This window comes from Caretta caretta, chromosome 15 (assembly GCF_965140235.1).
Source record: "Caretta caretta isolate rCarCar2 chromosome 15, rCarCar1.hap1, whole genome shotgun sequence".
NCBI lineage: Eukaryota > Metazoa > Chordata > Testudines > Cheloniidae > Caretta > Caretta caretta.
This window is the reverse complement of record NC_134220.1, coordinates 1689826-1714447: the sequence shown is the minus strand read 5'-3', so window position 1 is coordinate 1714447 and position 24622 is coordinate 1689826. Positions and strand designations below refer to the sequence as shown.

Genomic DNA, 24622 nt, shown 5'->3' with positions numbered 1-24622 from the left:
AATAATACAGAGGAGCAAAAACTTTGTGGCTACAGTGCAACATAAAACTGCAACAGTGCCTTTACTGCATAGTGCCACAAATGCTGGGGAATGAATTGCAGAGACCCTATGAAGTTAAGAGGGTTCCACTCATAGGGTTGTCTACACTACAAAATTAGGCTGAATTTATAAAAGTCGAATTTTTAGAAAGCGATTTTATACAGTCGATTGTGTGTGTTCCCACTTAAGATCATTAAATCGGCGGAGTGTGTCCACAGTACCGAGGCTAGCGTCGACTTCCGGAGCCTTGCACTGTGGATAGCTATCCCACAGTTCCTGCAGTCTCCGCCGCCCATTGGAATTCTGGGTTGAGATCACAGTGCCTGACGAGGCAAAAAACATTGTTGCGGGTGGTTCTGGGTACATGTCGTCAGGCCCCTCCTCCTTCCCTCCCTCCCTCCCTCCGTGAAAGCAACGGCAGACAATTGTTTCGTGCCTTTTTCATGGGTTACCCGTGCAGACACCATGCTACGGCAAGCATGGACCCCGCTCAGCTCACTGTCACCATATGTCCCTGGGTGCTGGCAGACGTGGGACTGCATTGCTACACAGCAGGAGCTCATTGCCTTGTGGCGGCATTATAACTGGAAGCCATCCTCATCGTCCCCTGGGTGCTCTGGCCAGCCTTGGTCAGGTTGGTTGGGGTGCCTGAGCAGACATGGGTGCTCCTGGTAGATCTCAGTGAGGTCTGTCAGGGGTGTCTGCACATAAATGGGGGTGACTCAGGTCATTCTCTTCTTTAAGTTTTATCTAATGGAGATTCAGTCCTGCCTGGAATATTGGCAGAGGGATAGCTCAGTGGTTTGAGCATTGGCCTGCTAAACCCCAGGTTGTGAGTTCAATCCTTGAGGGGGCCATTCTGCTTCTGGCTGCTCTCCCAGCCAGCAGCACCATCTGCTGCCAGCCTACCCCTCCCTCCCGCCGTGAAAGCAACGGCCGACAATTGTTTTGCGCCTTTTTCCATGTGGGTGCCATATTGCTGTCAGCATTGTCATCCACCCGCCACTTCCGCTGCCGCTCTGCTCTCCTGCTCACGCCATACCACGGCAAGCAAGGAGCCCGCTCAGATCACAGTGGCAGTTGTGACCACTCTAAACACCATGCTCATTATCATGCAGTATATGCAGAACCAGAACCTGCAAAAGCAGGCGAGGAGGCGACGGCAGCGCGGTGAGGAGAGTGATGAGGACATGAACACAGACTTCTCTCAAAGTACGGGCCCTGGCAATCTGGCCATCCTGGTGGCAATGGGGCAGGCTCATGCCATGGAACGCCGATTCTGGGCCCAGGAAACAAGCACAGACTGGTGGGACCGCATAGTGTTGCAGGTCTGGGATGATTCCCAGTGGCCGCAAACTTTCATATGCGTAATGCACTTTCATGGAACTTTGTGACTTGCTTTCCCCTCCCCTGAAGTGCCAGAATACCAAGAGAAGAGCAGCCCTCACAGTTCACAAGTGAGTGGCGATAGCCCTCTGGAAGCTTGCAACACCGGACAGCTACCGGTCAGTCAGGAATCAATTTAGAGTGGGCAAATCTACTGTGGGGGCTGCTGTGATGCAAGTAGCCAACGCGATCACTGAGCTGCTGCTATCAAGGGTAGTGACTCCGGGAAATCATAGAATCACAGAATATCAGAGTTGGAAGGGACCTCAGGAGGTCATGCAGTCCAACCCCCTGCTCAAAGCAGGAACAATCCCCAACTAAATCATCCCAGCCAGGGCTTTGTCAAGCCTGACCGTAAAAACTTCTAAGGAAGGAGATTCCACCACCTCCCTAGGTAACGCATTCCAGTGTTTGACCACCCTCCTAGTGAAAAAGGTTTTCCTAATATCCAACCTAAACCTCCTCCACTGCAACTTGAGACCATTAGTCCTCGTTCTGTTATATGCTACCATTGAGAACAGCCTAGATCCATCCTCTTTGGAACCCCCTTTCAGGTAGTTGAAAGCAGCTATCAAATCCCCCCTCATTCTTCTCTTCCGCAGAATAAACAATCCCAGTTCCCTCAGCCTCTCCTCATAAGTCATGTGTTCCAGTCCCCTAATAATTTTTGTTGCCCTCTGCTGGACGTTTTCCAGTTTTTCCACATCCTTCTTGTAGTGTGGGGTCCAAAACTGGACACAGTACTCCAGATGAGGCCTTACCACTGTCAAATAGAGGGGAACGATCACGTCCCTCAATCTACTGGCAATGCCCCTACTTATACATCCCAAAATGCCATTGGCCTTCTTGGCAACAAGGGCACACTGTTGACTCATATCCAGCTTCTCGTCCACTGTAACTCCTAGGTCCTTTTCTGCAGAACTGCTGCCTAGCCATTTGGTCCCCAGTCTGTGGCGGTGCATGGGATTCTTCTGTCCTAAGTGCAGGACTCTGCACTTGTCCTTGTTGAACTCATCAGATTTCTTTTGGCCCAATCTTCTAATTTGTCTAGGTCCCTCTGTATCCTATCTCTACCCTCCAGCGTCTCTATCTCTCCTCCCAGTTTAGTGTCATCTGCAAACTTGCTGAGGGTGCAATCCACACCATCCTCCAGATCATTTATGAAGATATTGAACAAAACCGGCTCGAGGACCGACCCTTGGGGCACTCCACTTGATACCAGCTGCCAACTAGACATGGAGCCATTGATCACTACCTGTTGAGCCCGACAATCTATCCACCTTATAGTCCATTCATCCAGGCCATACTTCTTTAACTTACTGACAAGAATACTGTGGGAGACGTATAAAAAGCTTTGCTAAAGTCAAGGAATAACATGTCCATGGGTTTCCCCTCATCCACAGAGCCAGTTATCTCGTCATAGAAGGCAATTAATTAGTCAGGCATGACTTTTGCCCTTGGTGAATCCATGCTGACTGTTCCTGATCACTTTCCTCTCCTCTAAGTGCTTCAGAATTGATTCTTTGAGGACCTGCTCCATGATTTTTCCAGGGACTGAGGTGAGGCTGACTGGCCTGTAGTTCCCAGGATCATCCTCCTTCCCTTTTAAAAAGATGGGCACTACATAAGCCTTTCACCAGTTGTCCAAGACCTCCCCCGATCGTCCTGAGTTTTCAAAGATAATGGCCAATGGCTCTGCAATCACATCCACCAACTCCTTTAGCACTCTCGGATGCAGCGCATCCGGCCCCATGGACTTGTGCTCGTCCAGCTTTTCTAAATAGTCCCGAACCACTTCTTTCTCCACAGAGGGCTGGCCACCTCCTCCCCATGCTGTGCTGCCCAGTGCAGTAGTCTGGGAGCTGACCTTGTTCGTGAAGACAGAGGCAAAAAAAGCATTGAATACTTTAGCTTTTTCCACATCCTCTGTCACTAGGTTGCCTCCCTCATTCAGTAAGGGGCCCACACTTTCCTTGACTTTCTTCTTGTTGCTAGCATACCTGAAGAAACCCTTCTTGTTACTCTTAACATCTCTTGCTAGCTGCAACTCCAGGTGTGATTTGGCCTTCCTGATTTCGCTCCTGCATCCCCAAGCAAAATTTTTATACTCTTCCCTGGTCATTTGTCCAATCTTCCAATTCTTGTAAGCTTCTTTTTTGTGTTCAAGATCAGCAAGGATTTCATTGTTAAGCCAAGCTGGTCGCCTGCCATATTTACTGTTCTTTCTACACATCGGGATGGTTTGTTCCTGCAACTTCAATAGGGATTTTTTAAAATACAGCCAGCTCTCCTGGACTCCTTTCCCCCTCATGTTATTCTCCCAGGGGATCCTGCCCATCAGTTCCCTGAGGGAGTCAAAGTCTGCTTTTCTGAAGTCCAGGGTCGGTATTCTGCTGCTCTCCTTTCTTCCCTGTGTCAGGATCCTGAACTCGACCATCTCATGGTCACTGCCTCCCAGGTTCCCGTCCACTTTTGCTTCTGCTGCTCACAAACCGGGAAGTATTAGTAAGAGATCAAGAAGAGCTCTGCCCCTTGTTGGTTCCTCCAGCACTTGCACCAGGAAATTGTCCCCTACCCTTTCCAAAAACTTCTTGGATAGTCTGTGCACTGCTGTATTGCTCTCCCAGCAGATATCAGGGTGATTGAAGTCTCTCATAAGAACCAGAGTCTGTGATCTAGTAACTTCCGGTAGTTGCCGGAAGAAAGCTTCTTCCACCTCATCCCCCTGATCTGGTGGTCTGTAGCAGACTCCCACCATGACATCATGCTTGTTGCTCATGCTTCTAAATTTAATCCAGAGACTCTCAGGTTTTTCTGCAGTTTCATACCGGAGCTCTGAGCAGTTATACTGCTCCCTTACATACAATGCAACTCCCCCACCTTTTCTGCTCAGCCTGTCCTTCCTGAACAGTTTGTATCCATCCACGACAGTACTCCAGTCATGTGAGTTATCCCACCAAGTCTCTGTTATTCCAATCACATCATAATTCCTTGACTGTGCCAGGACTTCTAGTTCTCCCTGCTTGTTTCCCAGGCTTCTTGCATTTGTGTATAGGCACTTGAGATAACTTGCTGTTTGTCCTGCTTTCTTAGTATGAGGCAGGTGCCCTCCCCTTTCGCGTTCTCCTGCTCGTGCTTCCTCCCGGTATCCCACGTCCCCACTTACCTCAGGGCTTTGGTCTCCTTCCCCTGGTGTACCTAGGTTAAAGCCCTCCTCACTAGGTTAGCCAGCCTGCTTCCAAAGATGCTCTTTCCTCTCTTTGTTAGGTGGAGCCCGTCATAGTGCAGGTCATAGTGGATGGCTTTCCTGAAATGGGATTCCCTAACTGTGGTGGAGCTATAGATGGAACGCATATCCCTATCTTGGGACCGGACCACCAAGGCAGCCAGTACATAAACCGAAAGGGCTACTTTTCAATGGTGCGGCAAGCACTGGTGGATCACAAGGGACGTTTCATCAACATCAACATGGGATAGCCAGGAAAGGTGCATGATGCTCGCATCTTTAGGAATTCTGGTTGGTGGGAACAGCTGCAGCAAGGGACTTACTTTCCAGACCAGAAAATAACCGTTGGGGATGTTGAAATGCCTATAGTTATCCTTGGGGACCCAGCCTACCCCTTAATGCCATGGCTCATGAAGACATACACAGGCAGCCTGGGCAGTAGTCAGGAGCTGGTCAACTATAGGCTGAGCAAGTGCAGAATGGTCGTAGAATGTGCATTTGGATGTTTAAAAGCGCGCTGGTGCAGTTTACCGGCTCAGTTAGACCTCAGCAAAACCAATATTCCCATCATTATTACTGCTTGCTGTGTGCTCCACAAAATCTGCGCGTCGGAAAAGCTTTGAAAACCAGTTTCATGACTGGCCAGGCTACGGTGTGAAAGTTCTGTTTGTTTCTTGATGAAAACCCGCCCCCTTGGTTCACTCTACTTCCCTGTAAGCCAACCGCCCTCCCCTCCCCTCTTTTGATCACCGCTGGCAGAGGCAATAAAGTCATTGTTGTTTCAAATTCATGCATTCTTTATTAATTCGTCACACAAATAGGGGGATAACTGCCAAGGGGTGGGGGAGGAGGGAAGTACCATGTGGGGTTCAGGAGGAGTGGAGGATGGAAGGACAAGGCCACACTGCACTTCAAAACTTATTGAATGCCAGCTTTCTGTTGTTTGGGCAGTCCTCTGGGGTGGAGTGGTTGGGTGCCTGGAGGACCCCCCACTGCATTCTTGGGAGTCTGGGTGAGAAGGCTATGGAACTTGGAGAGGAGGGTGGTTGGTTACACAGGGGCTGCAGTGGCAGTCTGTGTTCCTGCTGTCTTTCCTGCACCTCAACCATACGCCAGAGCATATCAGTTTGATCCTTCAGTAGCTTCAGCATTGCATCGTGCCTCCGGTCCTCTCGCTCGTGCCTCCGGTCCTCTCGCTCGTGCCTCCGGTCCTCACATTCATTTTGTGCTTTCCTGGACTCTGACATTGTCTCCCTCAACGCATTGTGCTTGGCTCTTTCAGCATGGGAGGCCTGCATGAGCTCAGAGAACATTTCATCACGAGTGCGTTTTTTTCCGGCTTCTAATCTTTGATAGCCTCTGGGACGGAGATGACAGGGGGAGTGTTGAAATATTTGCAGCTGCGGGAGGGGAAAAAAGGGAGATTTAGTTTTTAAAAAGAGACATTTTAGATAACAATGAGTAGACTCTTTCACGGTGAACCAAGCTGTTAACATTACATAGCACGTGTGCTTTCTTTACAAGGTCACGTTTTGCCTCTTATGTCGAGGCCTGCCAGTTTGGTGTGAGATCACACACACACACACACACACAGGGCCAGCGGGCAACAGAATTCGGCTTGCAGGCAGCCATGGTAAGCCACAGTCTTTTGGCTTCTTTATCCTTCCTAACGTGTGGGAATGGTTTCCAACAGCAGCACCCTCATTTCCCATACCAAGCACCCATTGGGTTGGCCCTTTAAAATGGGTTGGCCATTTAAAAGGAGGGGCTGTGGTTTTCGGGTTAACGTGCAGCACAAACCCAACTAACCCCCTCTCCATTCTCTGGGATGATCGCTTCACCCTTCCCCCCACCGTGCGGCTAACAGCGGGGATGATTTCTGTTCAGCCACAGGCAAACAGCCCAGCAGGAACGGCCACCTCTGAATGCCCCTTAATAAAATTCCCCTGTTTCAACCAGGTGACCATAAATGATATCACTCTCCTGAGGATAACATACAGAGATAAAGAACGGATGTTGCTTGAATGCCAGCAAACACCAGGACCATACGCTGCCATGCTTTCTTATGCAGTGATTCCAGATTATGTGCTGCTGGCCTGCCGTGGTAAAGTGTCCTTCCATGGAGGACGGAATAAGGCTGCCCTCCCCAGAAACCTTTTGCAAAGGCTTTGGGAGTACCTCCAGGAGAGCTTCATTGAGATATCCCTGGAGGATTTCCGCTCCATCCCCATACATGTTAACCGACTTTTCTAGTAGCTGTACTGGCCTAGAATGTATCCCAAGTCTTCAGGGCAAATTAATCATTAAACACGCTTGCTTTTAAACGTGTATTATATTTACAAAGGTACACTCACCAGAGCTGCCTTCTCTGCCTTCAAGGTCTGGGAGCCCGGGTTGGGAGGGTATTGGATCCAAGGTGATAAACAGTTCCTGGCTGTCAGGAAGAGCGGTTTCTCTGCTTGCCTGGTGTGCGCTATCTTCAACCTCCCCCTCCTCGTCATCTTCCTTGTCCCCAAAATCCTCATTCCTGTTGTGTGAGACTCCCTCCTTGCAGGAGTCCATGTATAGGGGTGGGGCAGTGGGAGGGGCACTCCCTAGAATTGCATCCCGCTCATCATAGAAGCGGCATGTCTGTGGCTCTGACCCCGAACGGGCATTTGCCTCTTGGGGTGTTTTGGTAGGCTTGCCTAAGCTCCTTAAGTTTCACTCAGCACTGCTGCTGGTTTCTGTAATAACTTCTGTCCTTCATACCCTTGGATTTTTTTTTCAAATATTTTCGCATTTCGTCTTTTGGAACGGAGTTCTGATAGCACGGATTTCGTCTCCTCCTATAGCGATCAGATCTGGTACCTCTGATTCGGTCCATGCTGGAGCTCTTTTACGATTCTGGGACTCCATGGTCACCTGTGCTAAAGAGCTCTGCACAGGCACCTGTGCTGATCAGCTTGCCACACTGGCCAAACAGGAAATGAAATTAAAAAGTTTGCGGGCTTTTTCTGTCTACCTGGACAGTGCATCCGAGTTGAGAGTGCTGTCCAGAATGGTCACAATGGAGCACTCTGGGATAGCTCCCGGAGGCCAATACCGTCAAATTGCATCCAGGCTACCCCAAATTTGACCCAGCGAGGTTGATTTCAGCGCTAATCCGCTCGTCGGGGAGGAGTACAGAAACCGATTTTAAGAGCCCTTAAAGTCAGAAAAAATGGCTTCGTAGTGTGGACGGGTGCAGGGCTAAACCAATCTAACGCTGCTAAATCCGACCTAAATTTGTAGTGTAGAACACTGCTTATGTGCTTTACATAAATCAAAATATCCTGGGCTTTTTTTTTGTTGTGTGTATGTAGCAGTCGCTAGAGAATACTTGACCTGGAAATCAACTATAACTACATTTGATCTCACCAACTTTGAAGGTTTTGGCCCTCGTGAAGCTATTCCAGAAATTTTATTTTCTTTGCTTTAGAACCCTAATAACATCATCAGCACCTTGCGAACCCCTCTGATTGCCTTTTGCAACCTACCTCCAGGGATTGTGACCCATTGATTATGAAACATAGCAATAGTATATCAGTGTTAGTGAAAGATTGGTTGCCTTCTCCTTAAATTCCACCCAGAAACCAGTTGGCAGCCAATGCAGATCACGGAGTACCAGTATGATGTTCACAGTGAAGAACCTCACTTAACAAGCAGGTAGTTGCATTCTGCACCAGTTTCCGTCTCCAAATGGATTTCAGGTGCATCTCCTTGTGGGGCACATTATTGTACTCTAATCTCAAGGCGACAAAGGCACAGTTTGCAGAACTGAGTTGTGCTGACAGATGCATAACCTCCTGGACACATCCGGGGTGGGAAGAGAGCTGTCCTAGTTACTGTTGCTATCTGATCATCTAACTCCCAAATTACAAACTCAAGTGTTTAAATGGTGGGAAACACCCTCAGGCTAGGGGTCTGTTATAATTTTCAACATCTCTTCTGGTTACTTTCTCCTAAGGTACCTCTGTTACCTGGATAGAGTTTCCAGCACCACTCCCTCATCTCTAGATCCTGGGCAGACGCTGGGATACATGCTCAACTGCACCATCTGGGTTGATGTGCCTTCATGCGTTTTCGATTTCCTTGGTGGTTAACTGAAATAGAGTTTAATTAAAATCTCATTATCAAGTTGTCCTACAACATTAGTAAATAAAAATAACTTCTACAGCTGCCTCTTGTGGCTTAGTAAGTGTCAGTTTAAAGGATTTGACATCTGTTCATTAAAAAAGAATTTGAAGAATATTGAATATTTTTATTCCCTATCTGCTCTCAGGTTTTAAATCCAACTATGTTGTGGTCTTTTTTTCCTACTGCTGCTATAGTTTAAAATTCCCGATGAGAGGGGAGTACACCCCATAGCAAGCAGCCTTGTTTGGATTTATAAGATGCCTTGGGAGTCATTTGGACATCTCCCTATGGGCCGGGTAGATGTATCTGTCTTGTTACAGCCTGCTATTTGATGCACCCTCCGTTTTACTACCTATTATTTGATGCACCCTGCTGTTTTAAAAAGCACAGCTAGCAATGTTCAGCCAGTCTAATTTTTCTCCACTTCAACCTACTTACTCCAACCAATCCCATTACTTTCAGTTTTGCTAGTGAAACCTGCTTACTTTCTCCCCTCCTCTTGTCACTTCTATTTTATTCTGCTCCCTACACCTGGATCCTCCTCCTTATTCCATCGTGATAGGTGCCCATCTTCTTTTCATTCAAATATGTCCTCAAAGCTCACTTCATCCATGAGGCCCATAAACACAAGTGTGTCATGTTAAGAGTTAGCGCTATTCTCTGGGACTCTGTTTCACTCCTCTGTGTCTGATCTTTGTCTTTTTAGACTGTAAGGTCGCTGGGCCAGGACTGTGTCCTTTAGGGCTGGTACGGGGCTCAGTAGAATCTCGATGCTTAGATAAATAATAAAGTGACCTGCTTGACTGAGGATCCATTTTCTGCATTAGTCACCTAAGTAAAGTAGTATAATCAAATGTTTGTTCTACAGACTTGAATCATGTCTTAAAAGTCACACTTTCAGCTGGCTGTTTGACCACTACAATTTGATTCTAACAAGTGACTGTATAAATAGCTCCTTCTTACATAACAGGTCTTATCCCTGTTTCATATGTGGGGCCATACCTGCTTACTTTAGTCACAAAAGTAATATTTGACTCCTGTTCCCTCTACTGCGCCAACACAGCTACAAGCGAGTGAGCTGGATTCTGTTGTGGCTCATGTATCATCAATTACATTCCAGTTGCTGGGCCCAGTTGTGCTCTTGGTTAAACCTGTGCAATCCCAGTGGTGACAGTGGTGTTGCACAAATGTGACTGCGAGCAAAATTAGGCCTGCGGAACTGTGTTCCTGATGAAGCTCCAGTAGGTAAGAACTCAGCTTGACTCTCGGATGGCAGAGTTTGCAGAGTTCCCAGTTTGCAGGGCTGGTAGTTAGAAAACTCATTTTTTCTTGTGAATTGACTGAATTTGATCTGGAGTCATTGAAACAAAAAACACGGAACAGCAAGGTGCCTGCCTTATAGTCCATTTTGCAGAGTAGATCCATACATGAACTTTCTCTCACAGCAACTGGATTCTCTCCTTGTGTGTGTTTTCACTAAAATGTGGCCTCCCTACCATTTACCCTGCAGTATTTATGGAAGCTCAGCTAACCTCTCTGCTCATATTTGAAGCTACTGTGTAGGCTGTAATTGCCTAAGAAGCAGTTGTGACACTTCTAGTAAGGATGCAATACCAAAATAGATTGTATTATCAGAGTGATGCTTTGGCTGCCTGCCAATTGCATATGACTCCTGGTGCAGATTAATAGATAACGTACCCCCTGTTAATAGATCCCAAATCTGATCGTGTGAATAGACTGGAAGTACTGTATTCCAGCAGCCAACTGCTGAGTTTTTAAGTGCTTAGTGCTGTTTACTTCATGCACTCTATGCTGATAAATTACAAGTACTCTGCACTTAGTAAAGAAAATAAATTCCAGCCCCACAAAATAAAAGCTTTGCAGCACTTAGCCCTGTTTATAGAGTAGTTCATCCACTATTCCTTCAAGACTCGCAAATATAGCTAGTAAACCATTTGACGATAAAGTCCGTGGGATAATACAAGACCACAAATTCCAGACCGTTCTTTTTGAAGGCTTCGGCTCAACAGCGACATTGAAGGAGCATGGTGGCCCCAAACTCCATTGTGCTTGGACAGTAGCAGAGCCATTGCTGTTGGTTTAAGGTTACTCGCCTAACGTAGTTTTCATTTGGGGATTTAGCTTTTATTACAGCAGCCGTTCTAGTTTATGGCCGAGGTGGAGAATTATAAACCTTGCTTTCAGGCACTCAGAACTTTCTAAAAGATGATCCTTTATGCTAAAACTTCCCATGATTAACATAAGCAGGGGGATGGTGTTGTAAAGCACAGGTCAGAGAGTCAAGAAGTCTTGAGTTTTATTCCTGGCTGTGTCACAGGCTCTCTGTGTAACCAGGACAAGTCATTTCACCTCTCTGTGCCTTTTTATGTTCCTTGTTTGTAAAATGTAACTTGCCTATCTAATAGGGTGCAGGGGCTTAGATTGGGAAGTCTGTAAAGCATTTGGAGTTCATGCTGTCTAAATGCAAAGTTTTATAAATAGGGCACGGTGTTTGTCATGGAGGTTGCAGGAAGTCATGGATTCCATGACTTTCTGTGACTTCTTCAGCAGCCAGTGTGGCTGACCCCAGGGCCGCCCAAGCAGCTGGTCCCAGGAACAGCTGGTCCCAGGAACAGCCACACCAGCTGCTGCGGCTCTGCAGTTAGCTGCTCCGGGGGCCCCGCAGCCAGCCACACCAGCTGCTGCTGGAGTGGCAACCGCGCTCAGGCCAGCTGCACTGGCTGCTGCTCTGGTGGTCCTGGACAGCTGGTCCCCGGGACCACCCCCCACAGCTGTTGGTGCCCCCGCTCTTAAGATTCAGTCACGGGTATTTATGTTCAGGCCGCAGGCTGTAATTTTTTTTGTTTCTTGCCCATGACCTGTCCATGACTTTTACTAAAAATACCCATGATTAAATCGTAACCTTAATTATAAATATCAAGGTGTGGAATTCAATCATATATGTTGAAATAAACTGGATTCCTATTCAACTATTATTTTCAATTAAAGTGTGTGTGTGGGGGGGGGGGGAGGGGAGTATGCTAATGTGAAGTGGTTGGAATTTTAACACCACAGTAAAATGTATAGTTCCCACAGCAACCATAACTCTGTCATTCAAAACACTTTATACACAAAGGGCGAAATTACATTTGTGGGGAGAAAACACAGATCTCAGTTAAATTCTGGCCGCCGATATTTTAAAAAGAAAAGGAGTACTTGTGGCACCTTAGAGACTAACTAATTTATTTGAGCATGAGCTTTTGTGCTCACAAAAGCTCATGCTCAAATAAATTAGTTAGTCTCTAAGGTGCCACAAGTACTCCTTTTCTTTTTGCGAATACAGACTAACACGGCTGTTACTCTGAAACCGATATTTTAAACTAACCATAGACCTCTTTCTGGAGAGGAGAGAATCAATTTACTTACTTGTGATAGTTAACTCAGTGTTTGTAGTTGAGAATTTTAACATAGGTTTTTGCACAAAGTTATGTAACTGCAGATCATTTGTAGTCTGCAGGCTGGTTTAAACTCCAGCTGGGGTGCCTCAGTGTAGTTTGCAGTCTAAAGCACAGCTGGAGTTTCAAAACATTGATTCCATAGAGTACAAATTGCATCTGTGGATGAAAGCCTCCAAATGGCAGTGCGCAGTAACCTGAATTTGTGAACGCTTTCTTTCTCATCTCGTGGATAAATGTCTGTACGTAAACATTAATTGGTTCTTTAAAACAATAGCCATAAAGATGGCCTTTTACACAAAGCAATTTAGTCCTAGTTAGGAAATAACCTCTTGCTAAAAATGTTCTGAATTTTAGAAGCACAAAATAGCATTTTGAATCTTTTATTCTCTCTCTGTGTTTTGTTTAAAACCTCAGATTACACTCCCCTTGAAAAAACTGGCCAGAAAAAACTCCCTCCCAGACTGAGTCCTCATACACCAAGTTGTATCCCATTGCAGGAGGGTGCGTTTGAACCCCTGGAATTAGGGCCTTCTAATGGCAACACTGGAAAATCAACCCTGGGTCCTTTCAACCTCACGGTTTGATTGTATCTTCTGTGGATCACAGAGATGCTCTCTGACATTTGATTTGTTTTTATTTGAGCATCTGCAGTCTCCTGTTCTTCGGAATGCTCTGGTAACATTTGTGCATGTGTTGGGTGAAGGAAGGAGTTCTGATCTGTTCCTTTTGACTCAAAACAGCTGTGGAGTAATGAAAGGGACTACGTATTCCTTGACTGTATTACCCACAAGGTGGCAGTGTGTCACAGCCGCTGGTGTGGGTGACGCACAATCTCTGCTGTTCTTTAGCATTAATAGTGAAGCTGTCCAGGTGGTACTAAGATTGAGCGGCTGTGACAGGGAGGTGTGCTGAGATTCTTCTGCCCTAGGGTTTTGAAAAAATGGCCATATGTCCCTGTCCAGCAGTATTTCCATCCATGCAAGTGGAAAAGCGAAGTGGCTTTGGAATATAGGATCTCCTGTTTTATATCCCTCTTCATCTTCCTCCTCCCCCCCCTTCATTTTTTAAAATCAAACTTTAACAAGGCTGAGGCAACTGTGGAACTGTTGGAAGGTCATGGCTTGTGGCCTGGGTCAGTTTTCTCGGCTCCAGCAGTTACTTTTTATTACCAAATGTCTCCAGTGTAAAGTGTGGTTGTACTCTGTAAAAATGGCCCTTTGTTACTCACACCACAGCTGCTCCTTGTGTGTGTCTAGAACAGAGTTGCAGACTTCAGTGATAAAAATGAGGCTTTTGTTACTTTTTATTCCTGTCAGTCCTGCAGAGCTAATGACTCCGTGAGAATAAACTGGTCTATTCTTGTTTGTGCATCATCATTAGAAATCGTTTAAGTTCCAGTTTCAGGGTCGAATGGTGCTCTCTGTGTCATCTGTGAAACTCTGTAGAAGATATTGAAGTGAGTCTAGGGATAGCTGAGAACAGGATTTGAAGACATTGGGGTTGCACACGTGCAATTAAAGGCAAAATTTTGCATGCTGAATATTGACCACTGAGGGTGGTGTGGGCGTTGAAAAGAACCCAGATTTTTCAGATCCCAGGTGAGGTTTGGTGCATTAGCAGTAAGAGAAACTGACTTCTTTCTTCTAAACTGAACCAATTTGATATGGTTTCACCGAGACGTGCTCAACATGGGACCTCCATAAAGTCATGTTTGTGGTTGATTTCCAGAGTAAAACCACCCTTCCATGCAGTGCAGGGTAAAATTGCCGATCTGCTATCTGCATTCTATGGGAGGATTTAATGTACGGTGTGATTGCAATAGGATAACATTGGCATTCCTAGTGCTGTATCTGCATTACAAGGCATGACAGTGGGAGTAGTGGGGGAGGGCAAGCACACACGCAGGAGAAAGTGAATTTGATGTGTCTGAATGGAAAGAAAGGGCGGAGGGGAAGATTATAGTTCAATCTTTCTAATGCCATTTGCTGTTTGCTCTCTTGCTGCAGGTGAAGTGGAAAGGGAAGGATTTGTTCGACTTGGTATGCAGGACACTGGGACTTAGAGAAACCTGGTTCTTTGGACTTCAGTACACGATCAAGGATACCGTGGCCTGGCTCAAAATGGACAAGAAGGTTGGACTAGAACTTTCCTTTTAGGGGTTGGGTGTGGTGGAGTGGGAGGGTAGAACTTTCCCTGGCTGTCCATGCATGAAACATGGAGATGCATCAGTGGGAGTTCTGGGGGTGCACCGGGAGCAGAACTAGGCTTTGGCTGATTTATAGATACATCAGTCAAGAGATCCAAATACAATATGATTGTCCTCCAGCACAGTTAGTGTTAGGTCAGACCTTTAGTCTATCCCTGAACCATCACAAAGCCTTAGACTATACATACAAGGTCCCTTCTACATTATAAAACTGGTGCATTACCTGTTTCAAGGGACAGCCATGTTATAACCATACCCCCAAGATGATTGTAATGTAAATGGGGTCTAATATCTTATTTGGAGAATCTCCATGTGTACATAAAGGGCAGACCCTTTAGAGGCGGTAGCTTTCCAAAATATACTGTGCAAATACTGGAAAAGTGAGGTTGAAGTATGACATCTCATTACTAACAGTCTGCCAGTGTTTGAGGTATGGAAGTGCCGAGGAAGGAGACACAATAGTGAACACATATGGGAGATGAAGTTAAGGAAAGGAATACTTCCCAACAGTGTGATCCTCTCAACTGCTGACTAGTCTCCTAATGGAACCATCATTTCTTTTGCTTGTATGATTTAAAACTAAACTGGGCAAACAACTAGAAAATGTACAATAGGGAATAATCCTGTATACTCTTCCTCCCTCCCTTCGCCCCCAGGGAATTCTTCCTTCTGGTGTCTGAGATGAACCTTTCTTGAGCAGTATTGAAATAAAGGTCTGGTTGAGCCTCTGTTTCCAAACACAGGATATTTAGTTCAGTGAACAGAAGTTAGGATTGTATCTCTCTGCCTAAGAAAAAATATGAAAGCAACTTCCAGGCTCACCAGTTGTCTTTGTAGCAGGAAACTGCATACTTTGACGAAAGATTTGGGTGTGTTGGTAGGACCTGTATGTGCTCCGCAGGGAAGAAGAAAAATGAATCCTCTGCCTCATGAAACATTGCACTCCATAGCATGCAGGATGATTGGGGGAGTGATAGCTCAGTGGTTTGGGCATTGGCCTGCTAAACCCAGGGTTGTGAGTTCAATCCTTGAGGGGGCCATTTAGGGATCTGGGGCAAAAATTGGGGATTGGTCCTGCTTTGAGCAGGGGGTTGGACTAGATGACCTCCTGAGGTCCCTTCCAACCCTGATATTCTATGATTCTATGAATTCTATGATTTGTTTCTGCTTTGAGTTTGTTTTATAAATATGTAGAAATTGCAAACTTCTTACAAGCCTGTGGGGCAATGGTTCCTGAACTTCCCAGATTGCATCATATTGACCAGGTGACTGGAAAACCTGGAGAGGGAGTACTGCAGTTTGAGGGGAAGTAAAAGTTTGGCACCTGTGTCTAGGCTGTAAGAGGCAATGGTGTTGGGGAGGTTGGAGTCACTGATTGATTGTCCAATCCTGCAGGTCCTGGATCATGATGTTCCAACAGAGGAGCCGGTCACTTTTCACTTCCTTGCCAAATTTTACCCTGAGAATGCGGAGGAGGAGCTGGTTCAGGAGATCACACAGCACTTGTTCTTTCTGCAGGTATATGCTTCAGCAACTGGTTGTCCTTCCCAAGGGCTGGGAAATGTGGTGGGTGGTAGGGCTGTAGGTGTGTTTCTTAATGTTGACTGGCTCTGGTCATCCCAGCATGGCTTCTCGTCTTTAAGTTCAAACCCACTCTGAAATGAGCAATTTCAATAAGCACATGGTGATGTAAAAATAGAGAAAAGATGGTTTGTGTAAACCTAGCAGCATTCAACATACTCAGTCTGTAAATGAGGTGACTAGCAATATTAATAGGTTATACCCTCCTAGCGGGAGAGTATCTGTGTGAGAGAGGGGCAGTTTCAGGAGCTAAGCAAAGTGCAGGAGGTGTCACACCCTTGCAACGAGTGTGAATGTCTTGTATCAAGATATGCCAGCTGTCCGTAGTGCATGGCTAGCATTTTTATTGTAAAAAACACAGGCGCATCCTTCTGAAGGAGAGCAGGACAAGTCCAGCCCATGCCATATTCAGGGTACACTATAAAGCTCTCTTCTTCACCAAAGTAGGCCCCAAATAACTGGAGCAGAAGAAAATCCCATAAGCCCAATGGAGTCAGAAGCTGATGACTAAGATGGAGTGGGATGGAGAACTAAATGTTTCAACTGACCCACTGTAGTTTGCAGTCTGTGATAATGACACCTAGCTCTTATGCAGCACTTTTCATCAGTAGATCTCAAAGTGCTTGACAAAGGAGGTCCGTGTCATTATCACTGTCTTTTTAGAGATAGGAAGACTGAGGCACAGAGCGCCAAAGTGCGTTGCCGAAAGCCACCCAGCAGGCCAGAGCTGGGAATAGAATCCAGATTTCTTGAGTGCCACTCCACTGTGCTGTCCACTAGGCTAAATTTATAGTAATAGGCTCTTCAGCTTTTCTGGAGAGAAGGGAAATGCCATGCAACTTTGTTTTGGGGCAATCTGCTCTGATGCTGTTGCACTCTACTTCAGATTAATGAGGCAGTTTCATCAGAAGTCCCATTTTTCAGGCAAGGATGATTTCTGAAATAACTACCTTTTGGGCTACAACATTCCAGGTTTATTCTCAGCCCATAAAGGGACTTGTGTGTATGTGTGAGAGACTTATAAGACTGGGAAAATTACAGTGATGTCTAGTGGTTACAGTAGGATTCCTTGGTTCTATTCCCAGCTGCTTTTCCTTGGGCAAGTCATTTAGGCTTAAACTTTCAAGTGTCTGCTGATTTTCTTTTTGGGTGCCGGAGGTTGGATTTTCCAGTGTCCCAAGTTAAAGCACCCAAAATTAGTAGTTTCGGGGCTATTTAGACCTTTATAGCCCCCAAACTGAAGCCATCCAGGTCAGTGAACACTTGCAAATGTAGGCTTCAAACCTCACTGTGCTGTTTCCTGTCCCTCTGTAAAATGGGTATAAAAGCTACCTCGGTGGGTTGTTGTGAGGCTTAATGTTCATGAAGTACTCTGTGCCCTTCTAGTATCTTTACTCTGGGGAGCAAAGTATTCATGTTAATTTTCAGGTCCTTTTTGTTGCTCAGATACCTCACATAGGTATTTTAAAATGGCAAATTTGCCACGGGTTTGATCCTGGATGAAAACTGCATCTCTCAACTGCAGTATGTGACTTTTTACTGGGGTTTTTAATAACATAGTGGGGTGGTGGTGCTCTAACTCTGTTTGTGACATAGGAACATGTATAAGTCTGCAGACTCGCCTGATTATGTTAATGCAGAAGTATAGCCTCTGATTGGTAAGGAAAGGACTTAGATGCAAATCACACTGTAAGTGCAAAGTGATGTTACTGTAGCTGATTGTGTGTTAGTGTGACAATCCATTTAAATCTCACATTGAAATAAAATGCACTTTTTTTCTCTTTGGAAAATTAGTGTTTAATACAAAAATAATCAAACATGATAAGTTAATTTTTAAATGCATGAAAGTCAGGAAATGCAAAGTAGTGGTCCTCAGTAGCTGTAATTTGGCCCTTGTGGGAGTGTGTGCAGTCCTGTGCATGCCACTAAAAGTACTGTCACAAAGCGACCCACAACTCTGGTAATGGTCAGTGGAATTTGAGGGTGGTTGGCACCGCCTGGATGAAGATCAGGGTTTCCAGTAATCAATAATTAATCAATATCTAGTAGACATTTATTAATCAATAGTTAATACAGATTAAATTCCTTCATAAATTCAAAAAAAACTTGGATAAGTCAGTGATTGAATGTATTAGATGAGACATATTAAAACAGTGCATGATGGAAATAGATATCAATCATGGTTGCCAGAATCTGGAGAAGCAACACTACAGCGATGACAAACTGATCAGTCTTGTCTTGGTCCTGATAATTGCTTATCCCTTGCCAATATTTATAGTAAGGTTGTTTACAATCCCATTAGTTCCTCTTTTCATATCATGGATAAAAATACATATTTTTCTGGTACATTTCATAAATTGTCAAGCACGTGATCAGACAGACATTTGGTTACTCATTACTTTAATATTTTATATATTGCTGTCTGTTGTGGTTTAAGACATTACTTGCTCAGTCACAAGAGCAGGACACTGTGTTAAAAGGTCACTATATCTTAAGTTTAGCAAGCTTGTATTTTCCCTTCTTAGCATGACCATAGAGGATCATAGGAGTCTAGTTCATGAGCAAGCTGTAGGCCTTGTAAAAGACTGGTTCGTAGGCCAACACTGACTGGGCACAAAAGCAATCACAATTAGTCTTGTATATAATAATACAAAATCCTTCACGTGCTCAAGGGGAAGGAGCTGTAGATGCTGTACAAGTCATCATTTTGAATTGTGTGTGTTTATTAGACGTAAAATGTTATCTTTAACAAAGGGATGGGTTTAGTTTTCGCTCAGTAGTTTTGCATGTTGAACTAAAGTTCTTCTCATGAATCCAAAGGTGGATTAAGGTTTCCCTGGGCCAGAGCAAGTGGGGGGGCCTCTCCCCATCCCTTCCATTTGCGGCCCTGCCCACAGCCCCATCCCTTTCTGCCCCTTCCCTGGGACCCCGCCCTTGTTCCATCCAGGGTCCCCCCCATTCCGCCAGCTCCACAACCCATTTCTAGTCTCCCCCACCCCCCCCAGTGACCCCCAGACAGGAGAAGCTCTGTCCCTGCACCACAGCTTCCCCTGCCACTCCCTGCACTTCTTCAGGGGACCAGGGTTGGGGTGCTGGAGTTTCTCCTGCCCTGCCCACTCAGTGCTTCTGCTGGAGAGTGGGATCGGGGGAGGGGTTTCCTTTGGTGCCCTCAGCTTCTGCCGGGATGGGGTCGGAGCACTGGGGGCTTCCTCTGCCAGGGATGGGGTCAGGTGTTGCTGGGGGGCCTTCCCCCTCCCAGGGGCTTCTGCAGGGGATGAGGTTGTGGGGTCGCTGTGGACTGAGTTGGGAGGTCCCAATTCCATGGCTTCTGCCGAGGACGGGCTGCTGGAGGGGCTTCCCTTGTCCCATGGCTTCTGCTGGGGACAGGGTAGGGGTGTGTGCTTGGGCGGGGGAGGGGCTTCCCCATCCCGTGGCTTCTGCCAGGGACCTGGTCGAGGGACTCAGGGGCTTCATCTGCTGGGCAGCAGAAGCCAGAGGCCCCCAGGCCCTGTGGGTCCAGTGACTAATTCGCCACTGCATAAATCCATCTGAAAACAGTGGCTTGTGGAAACCTGAGCCTGTTCCCTGAAGAGTGCCAGAGTTTGCATCAGGCAGAATTGTGCCCAGTATGAGGAAAATCTTTAACTGGCTGGTTGGCAGCCCTAGTTAAAACAAACTGCAGCCATCTGCTGTGATGGTTGCGCCTTGAATGCTCCATTAAAGCAGTGTTCTATCTCCTTTGCTGCTTTGCTCAGGTAAAGAAGCAGATTTTAGATGAGAAGATCTACTGTCCTCCTGAGGCATCTGTGCTGCTGGCCTCCTATGCCGTCCAAGCCAAGGTAGGCACAGAGGAATGACGGGAAATCTCCCATGAGCCCATTGGTGTCTGAGTGGTTTGGTTTTATTTCCTCATGCCTTTTGAGGTGTCAGATGCTCCGTGATAGACCATCATCTGCTGAGGAACTGGGGCAGTGCTAGATTTGTGCAGGCTTGAGTGAATGGCAGGAATGCCAGCTTCATAGCCTAATCTGTGCTAGTGATCCTTCGGTCCTTAGGATAGACCCTGCATCCCCTATTAGGACTCTGTAACGAGGGCAGAGCTTGTAAACTGCAGTACCCACGCCAGCTGGTGTTGCTACAGGAGATAAGTCATCATACCCCACTCCTGCTTTCTGCAGTAGCCATTTCTAACCCCTACTCTTGCACCTTTCAACTCCTCTTTCTGCCAAAGACCCTCCAGCTGGACTGCCACCATGGAATTAAATAAACCCTCCATTGCTGGCCCCAAGCCTTGCTCCAGTCCATCTTGTGTTGTTAGTAGTGCAGATTTGTTGGGGTGAGGGAAATAACTTTAGTGAGGTGTTTTTCTTTCCCCTCTTCCTTTCTCTTAGGCATCAGATCATGGGTTCTCTTGTTACAGCTGGCCTAGCCAGATCACAGGCTCAGCAGACATTGGGTTTCCTCCCTTTGAGCCAAATTCTTGTCTTGCATACTAAACCTGAATTGTGCTGGGGACCGATATGAAAGTGACTAGCAGGGAGGAGAAGGGATCACAGAGTCAGAACTCAGAGCAGCCACAGTGACGCTATTGAAACTTGCAGACTGTAGTCACACTTACGGCTTTCTACATGCCTACTAATCAGAGCTCTTGGCCAAAGGAGTGGTGTACTTCATGGATCCACTGGCTACACCACTGGCCTACTCCCTCCACCTATGTATGAGAGAGTGGCTGTGGAGCAGTGCTTAGTGATACACTGGGCATAGAGACATCTTGCTTCTCTCGAGCTATCCATGATGGCTCCTCTTCTTTATGAACTGCAGTTGCAGAAGGGAGAATTTGTCTCACTGTCTTTGTAGAGCCAACACTTATCTCCCTGTCTTTCCCTACCTGCCTGGCCCTTCGCCTGTCGTGTCATCCTACCCCTTTGTTCAGACTACCTATGTCATTAGTGTTGCCACCTCTGCATAGTTGGGTGGCATTTGACATAAGTATATATTGATAAAAATTGGGACTTATTGAGGGAAAAAAGGGTATAGGGCTTTTGGATTTTATTTGTTTTATAACTACAATATCTTGTCTCTGTTTTTAACAAAGCATTATAATTTTGTTTAGAGCAGTTATCAGCCAGGGAAATGGATCTTTTAAAATATTTATTTTCTAAGAAGCATTGTACTGAATATTCATTCAGCACCCTTGTATTCAAGAGCATGAGCAAACATTTGTTTTGATTTCTCTCATTTCCTGTTTCATACAGAATATACATACAGGTTGTGTCTACACTACAGCTTATGTTGGCACAATTTATGTCATTCAGGGGGATGAATAAACTACCTCCCTGAGTGACATAAGTTACACGGACATAGCACTGTCATGTAGACAGTGCTATGTTGGCAGGAGAGCTTCTCCCACTGATGTAGCTACCGCCGCTTGCAGAGGTGGTTTTATTATGCCAACGGGAGAGCTCTCTCCCATTGGAATAGAGTGTCTTCACCAGACGCGCTGCAGCAGTGCATAGAATCATAGAATATCAGGGTTGGAAGGGACCCCAGAAGGTCATCTAGTCCAACCCCCTGCTCAAAGCAGGACCAATTCCCAGCTAAATCATCCCAGCCAGGGCTTTGTCAAGCCTGACCTTAAAAACCTCTAAGGAAGGAGATTCTACCACCTCCCTAGGTAACGCATTCCAGTGTTTCACCACCCTCTTAGTGAAAAAGTTTTTCCTAATATCCAATCTAAACCTCCCCCACTGCAACTTGAGACCATTACTCCTCGTTCTGTCATCTGCTACCATTGAGAACAGTCTAGAGCCATCCTCTTTGGAACCCCCTTTCAGGTAGTTGAAAGCAGCTATCAAATCCCCCCTCATTCTTCTCTTCTGCAGGCTAAACAATCCCAGCTCCCTCAGCCTCTCCTCATAACTCATGTGTTCCAGTCCCCTAATCGTTTTTGTTGCCGCATGTATGTATGTATGTATGTATGTCTAGACAAGCCCACAGCGACTCTTTTGATCACAAAAATAGTAGAACTGTTGAGTAAACACTCTGTGCCATTAGTTTCCCAGCGACTGCCACTACGGTTCACATGCTCAATGCCAGGCTGAAGTTAGGTAAGACATATGTGGTATTTTCACTGTACCCTCTCTCCTGCTCCAGCCACTTTTGCAGTTCCTCTATTGGCCACATGCTTATTAACACACTATTGAATTGTGCTTGATGTTTAGTTGTTTGTAAGGTGCAGCATGGTTTTAAGCAGGGTTTCCTACCTCTGCTGTGATATCTTAGAGAATCACCAGAGGGCAGCAAAAAATACCCCTTGACTTTCAGGATCTGGACGATAGAGATACAAAAGGAGCACTTAAAGACGATAAAGTCATTGCAGAGAAAGTAAATGAATTCTTTGCTTCAGTCTTCACAGCTGAGGATATTAGGGAGATTCCCAAACCTAAGACATCTTTTGTAGGTGACAAATCTGAGGAATTGTCACAGATTGAGCTATCACTAGAGGAGGTTTTGGAATTAATTGAGAAACTTAACAGTAACAAGTCACCGGGACCAGATGGCATTCACCTAAGAGTTCTGAAAGAACTCAAATGTGAAATTGCGGAACTATTAACTATGGTTTGTAACCTGTCCTTTAAATCAGCTACTCTGCCCAAAGACTGGAAGATAGCTAATGTAACGCCAATATTTAAGAAGGGCTCGAGAGGTGATCCTGGCAATTATAGACCGGTAAGTCTAATTTCAGTACCGGGCAAATTAGTTGAAACAGTAGTAAAGAATAAAATTGTCAGACACATAGAAGAACATAAATTGTTGCGCAAAAGCCAACATGGCTTCTGTAAAGGGAGATCGTGTCTTACTAATCTCTTAGAGTTCTTTGAGGGGGTCAACAAACATGTGGACAAGGGGGATCCAGTGGACATAGTGTACTTAGAAAGAAGAAAAGGAGGACTTGTGGCACCTTAAATTGGTTAGTCTCTAAGGTGCCACAAGTCCTCCTTTTCTTTTTGCGAATACAGACTAACACGGCTGTTCCTCTGAAACCTGTCATAGTGTACTTAGATTTCCAGAAAGGCTTTGACAAGGTCCCTCACCAAAGGCTCTTACATAAATTAAGTTGTCATGGGATAAGAGGGAAGATCCTTTCATGGTTTGAAAACTGGTTAAAAGACAGCACTGGAAGAAACACTGGAATGCGTTACCTAGGGAGGTGATGGAATCTCCTTCCTTAGAAGTTTTTAAGGTCAGGCTTGACAAAGCCCTGGCTGGGAGATTTAGTTGGGGATTGGTCCTGCTTTGAGCAGAGGGTTGGACTAGATGACCTCCTGAGGTCCCTTCCAACCCTGATATTCTGTGATTCTATGACAAGGAACAAAGGGTAGGAATAAATGGTCAATTTTCAGAATGGAGAGGGGTAACTAGTGGTGTTCCCCAAGGGTCAGTCCTCGGACCAATCCTATTCAACTTATTCATAAATGATCTGGAGAAAGGGGTAAACAGCGAGGTGGCAAAGTTTGCAGACGATACTAAATTGCTTAAGATAGTTAAGACCAAAGCAGACTGTGAAGAACTTCAAAAAGATCTCACAAAACTAAGTGATTGGGCAACAAAATGGCAAATGAAATTTAATGTGGATAAATGTAAAGTAATGCACATTGGAAAAAATAACCCCAATTACACATACAATATGATGGGGGGGCTAATTTAGCTACAACTAATCAGGAGAAAGATCTTGGAGTCATCGTGGATAGTTCTCTGAAGATGTCCACACAGTGTGCAGCGGCAGTCTAAAAAGCAAACTGGATGTTAGGAATCATTAAAAAAAAAAGGATAGAGAATAAGATGGAGAATATCTTATTGCCCTTCTATAAATCCATGGTATGCCCCCATCTTGAATACTGTGTACAGATGTGGTCCCCTCATCTCGAAAAAGATACACTGGCATTAGAAAAGTTTTAGAAAAGGGCAACTAAAATGATGAGTTTGGAACAGGTCCCATATGAGGAGAGATTAAAGAGGCTAGGACTTTTCAGCTTGGAAAATAGGAGACTAAGGGGGGATATGATAGAGGTCTATAAAATCATGAGTGGTGTGGAGAAAGTGAATAAGGAAAAGTTATTTACTTGTTCCCATAATATAAGAACTGGGGGCCACCAAATGAAATTAATGGGTAGCAGGTTTAAAACAAAAGGAAGTTCTTCTTTACTCAGCACACAGTCAACCTGTGGAACTCCTTGCCTGAGGAGGTTGTGAAGGCTAGGACTATAACAGGGCTTAACCTCCATGAATTTATCCAGTTCTCTTTTAAGTCCATTAATGGCTATTAGCCAGGATGGGTAAGGAATGGCGTCTCTAGCCTCTGTTTGCCAGAGGGTGGAGATGGATGGCAGGAGAGAGACCACTAGATCATTACCTGTTAAATTCACTCCCTCTGGGGCACCTGGCATTGGCCACTGTCGGTAGACAGGATACTGGGCTGGGTGGACCTTTGGTCTGACCCAGTATAGCCATTCTTATGTTCTTGTGTTCTTATCTTAATCCCAGTGCTTCCATGACTGCTTCCTTTAG

General features: G+C 45.6%; 1 protein-coding gene across 10 annotated transcripts in view; it reads left to right on the top strand.

Moving 5' to 3' along the window:
• NF2 (NF2, moesin-ezrin-radixin like (MERLIN) tumor suppressor) overlaps positions 1-24622 on the top strand; it is a 104631-nt gene that overhangs the window by 13639 nt on the left and 66370 nt on the right. For all 10 annotated transcript variants that reach the window (XM_075120159.1, XM_048821279.2, XM_048821282.2 and 7 more), the window contains exons 2-4: positions 14274-14399; positions 15869-15991; positions 19810-19893. In XM_075120159.1, coding sequence (XP_074976260.1) covers positions 14274-14399; positions 15869-15991; positions 19810-19893 — 333 coding nt within the window. The remainder of the gene's footprint in view (positions 1-14273; positions 14400-15868; positions 15992-19809; positions 19894-24622) is intronic.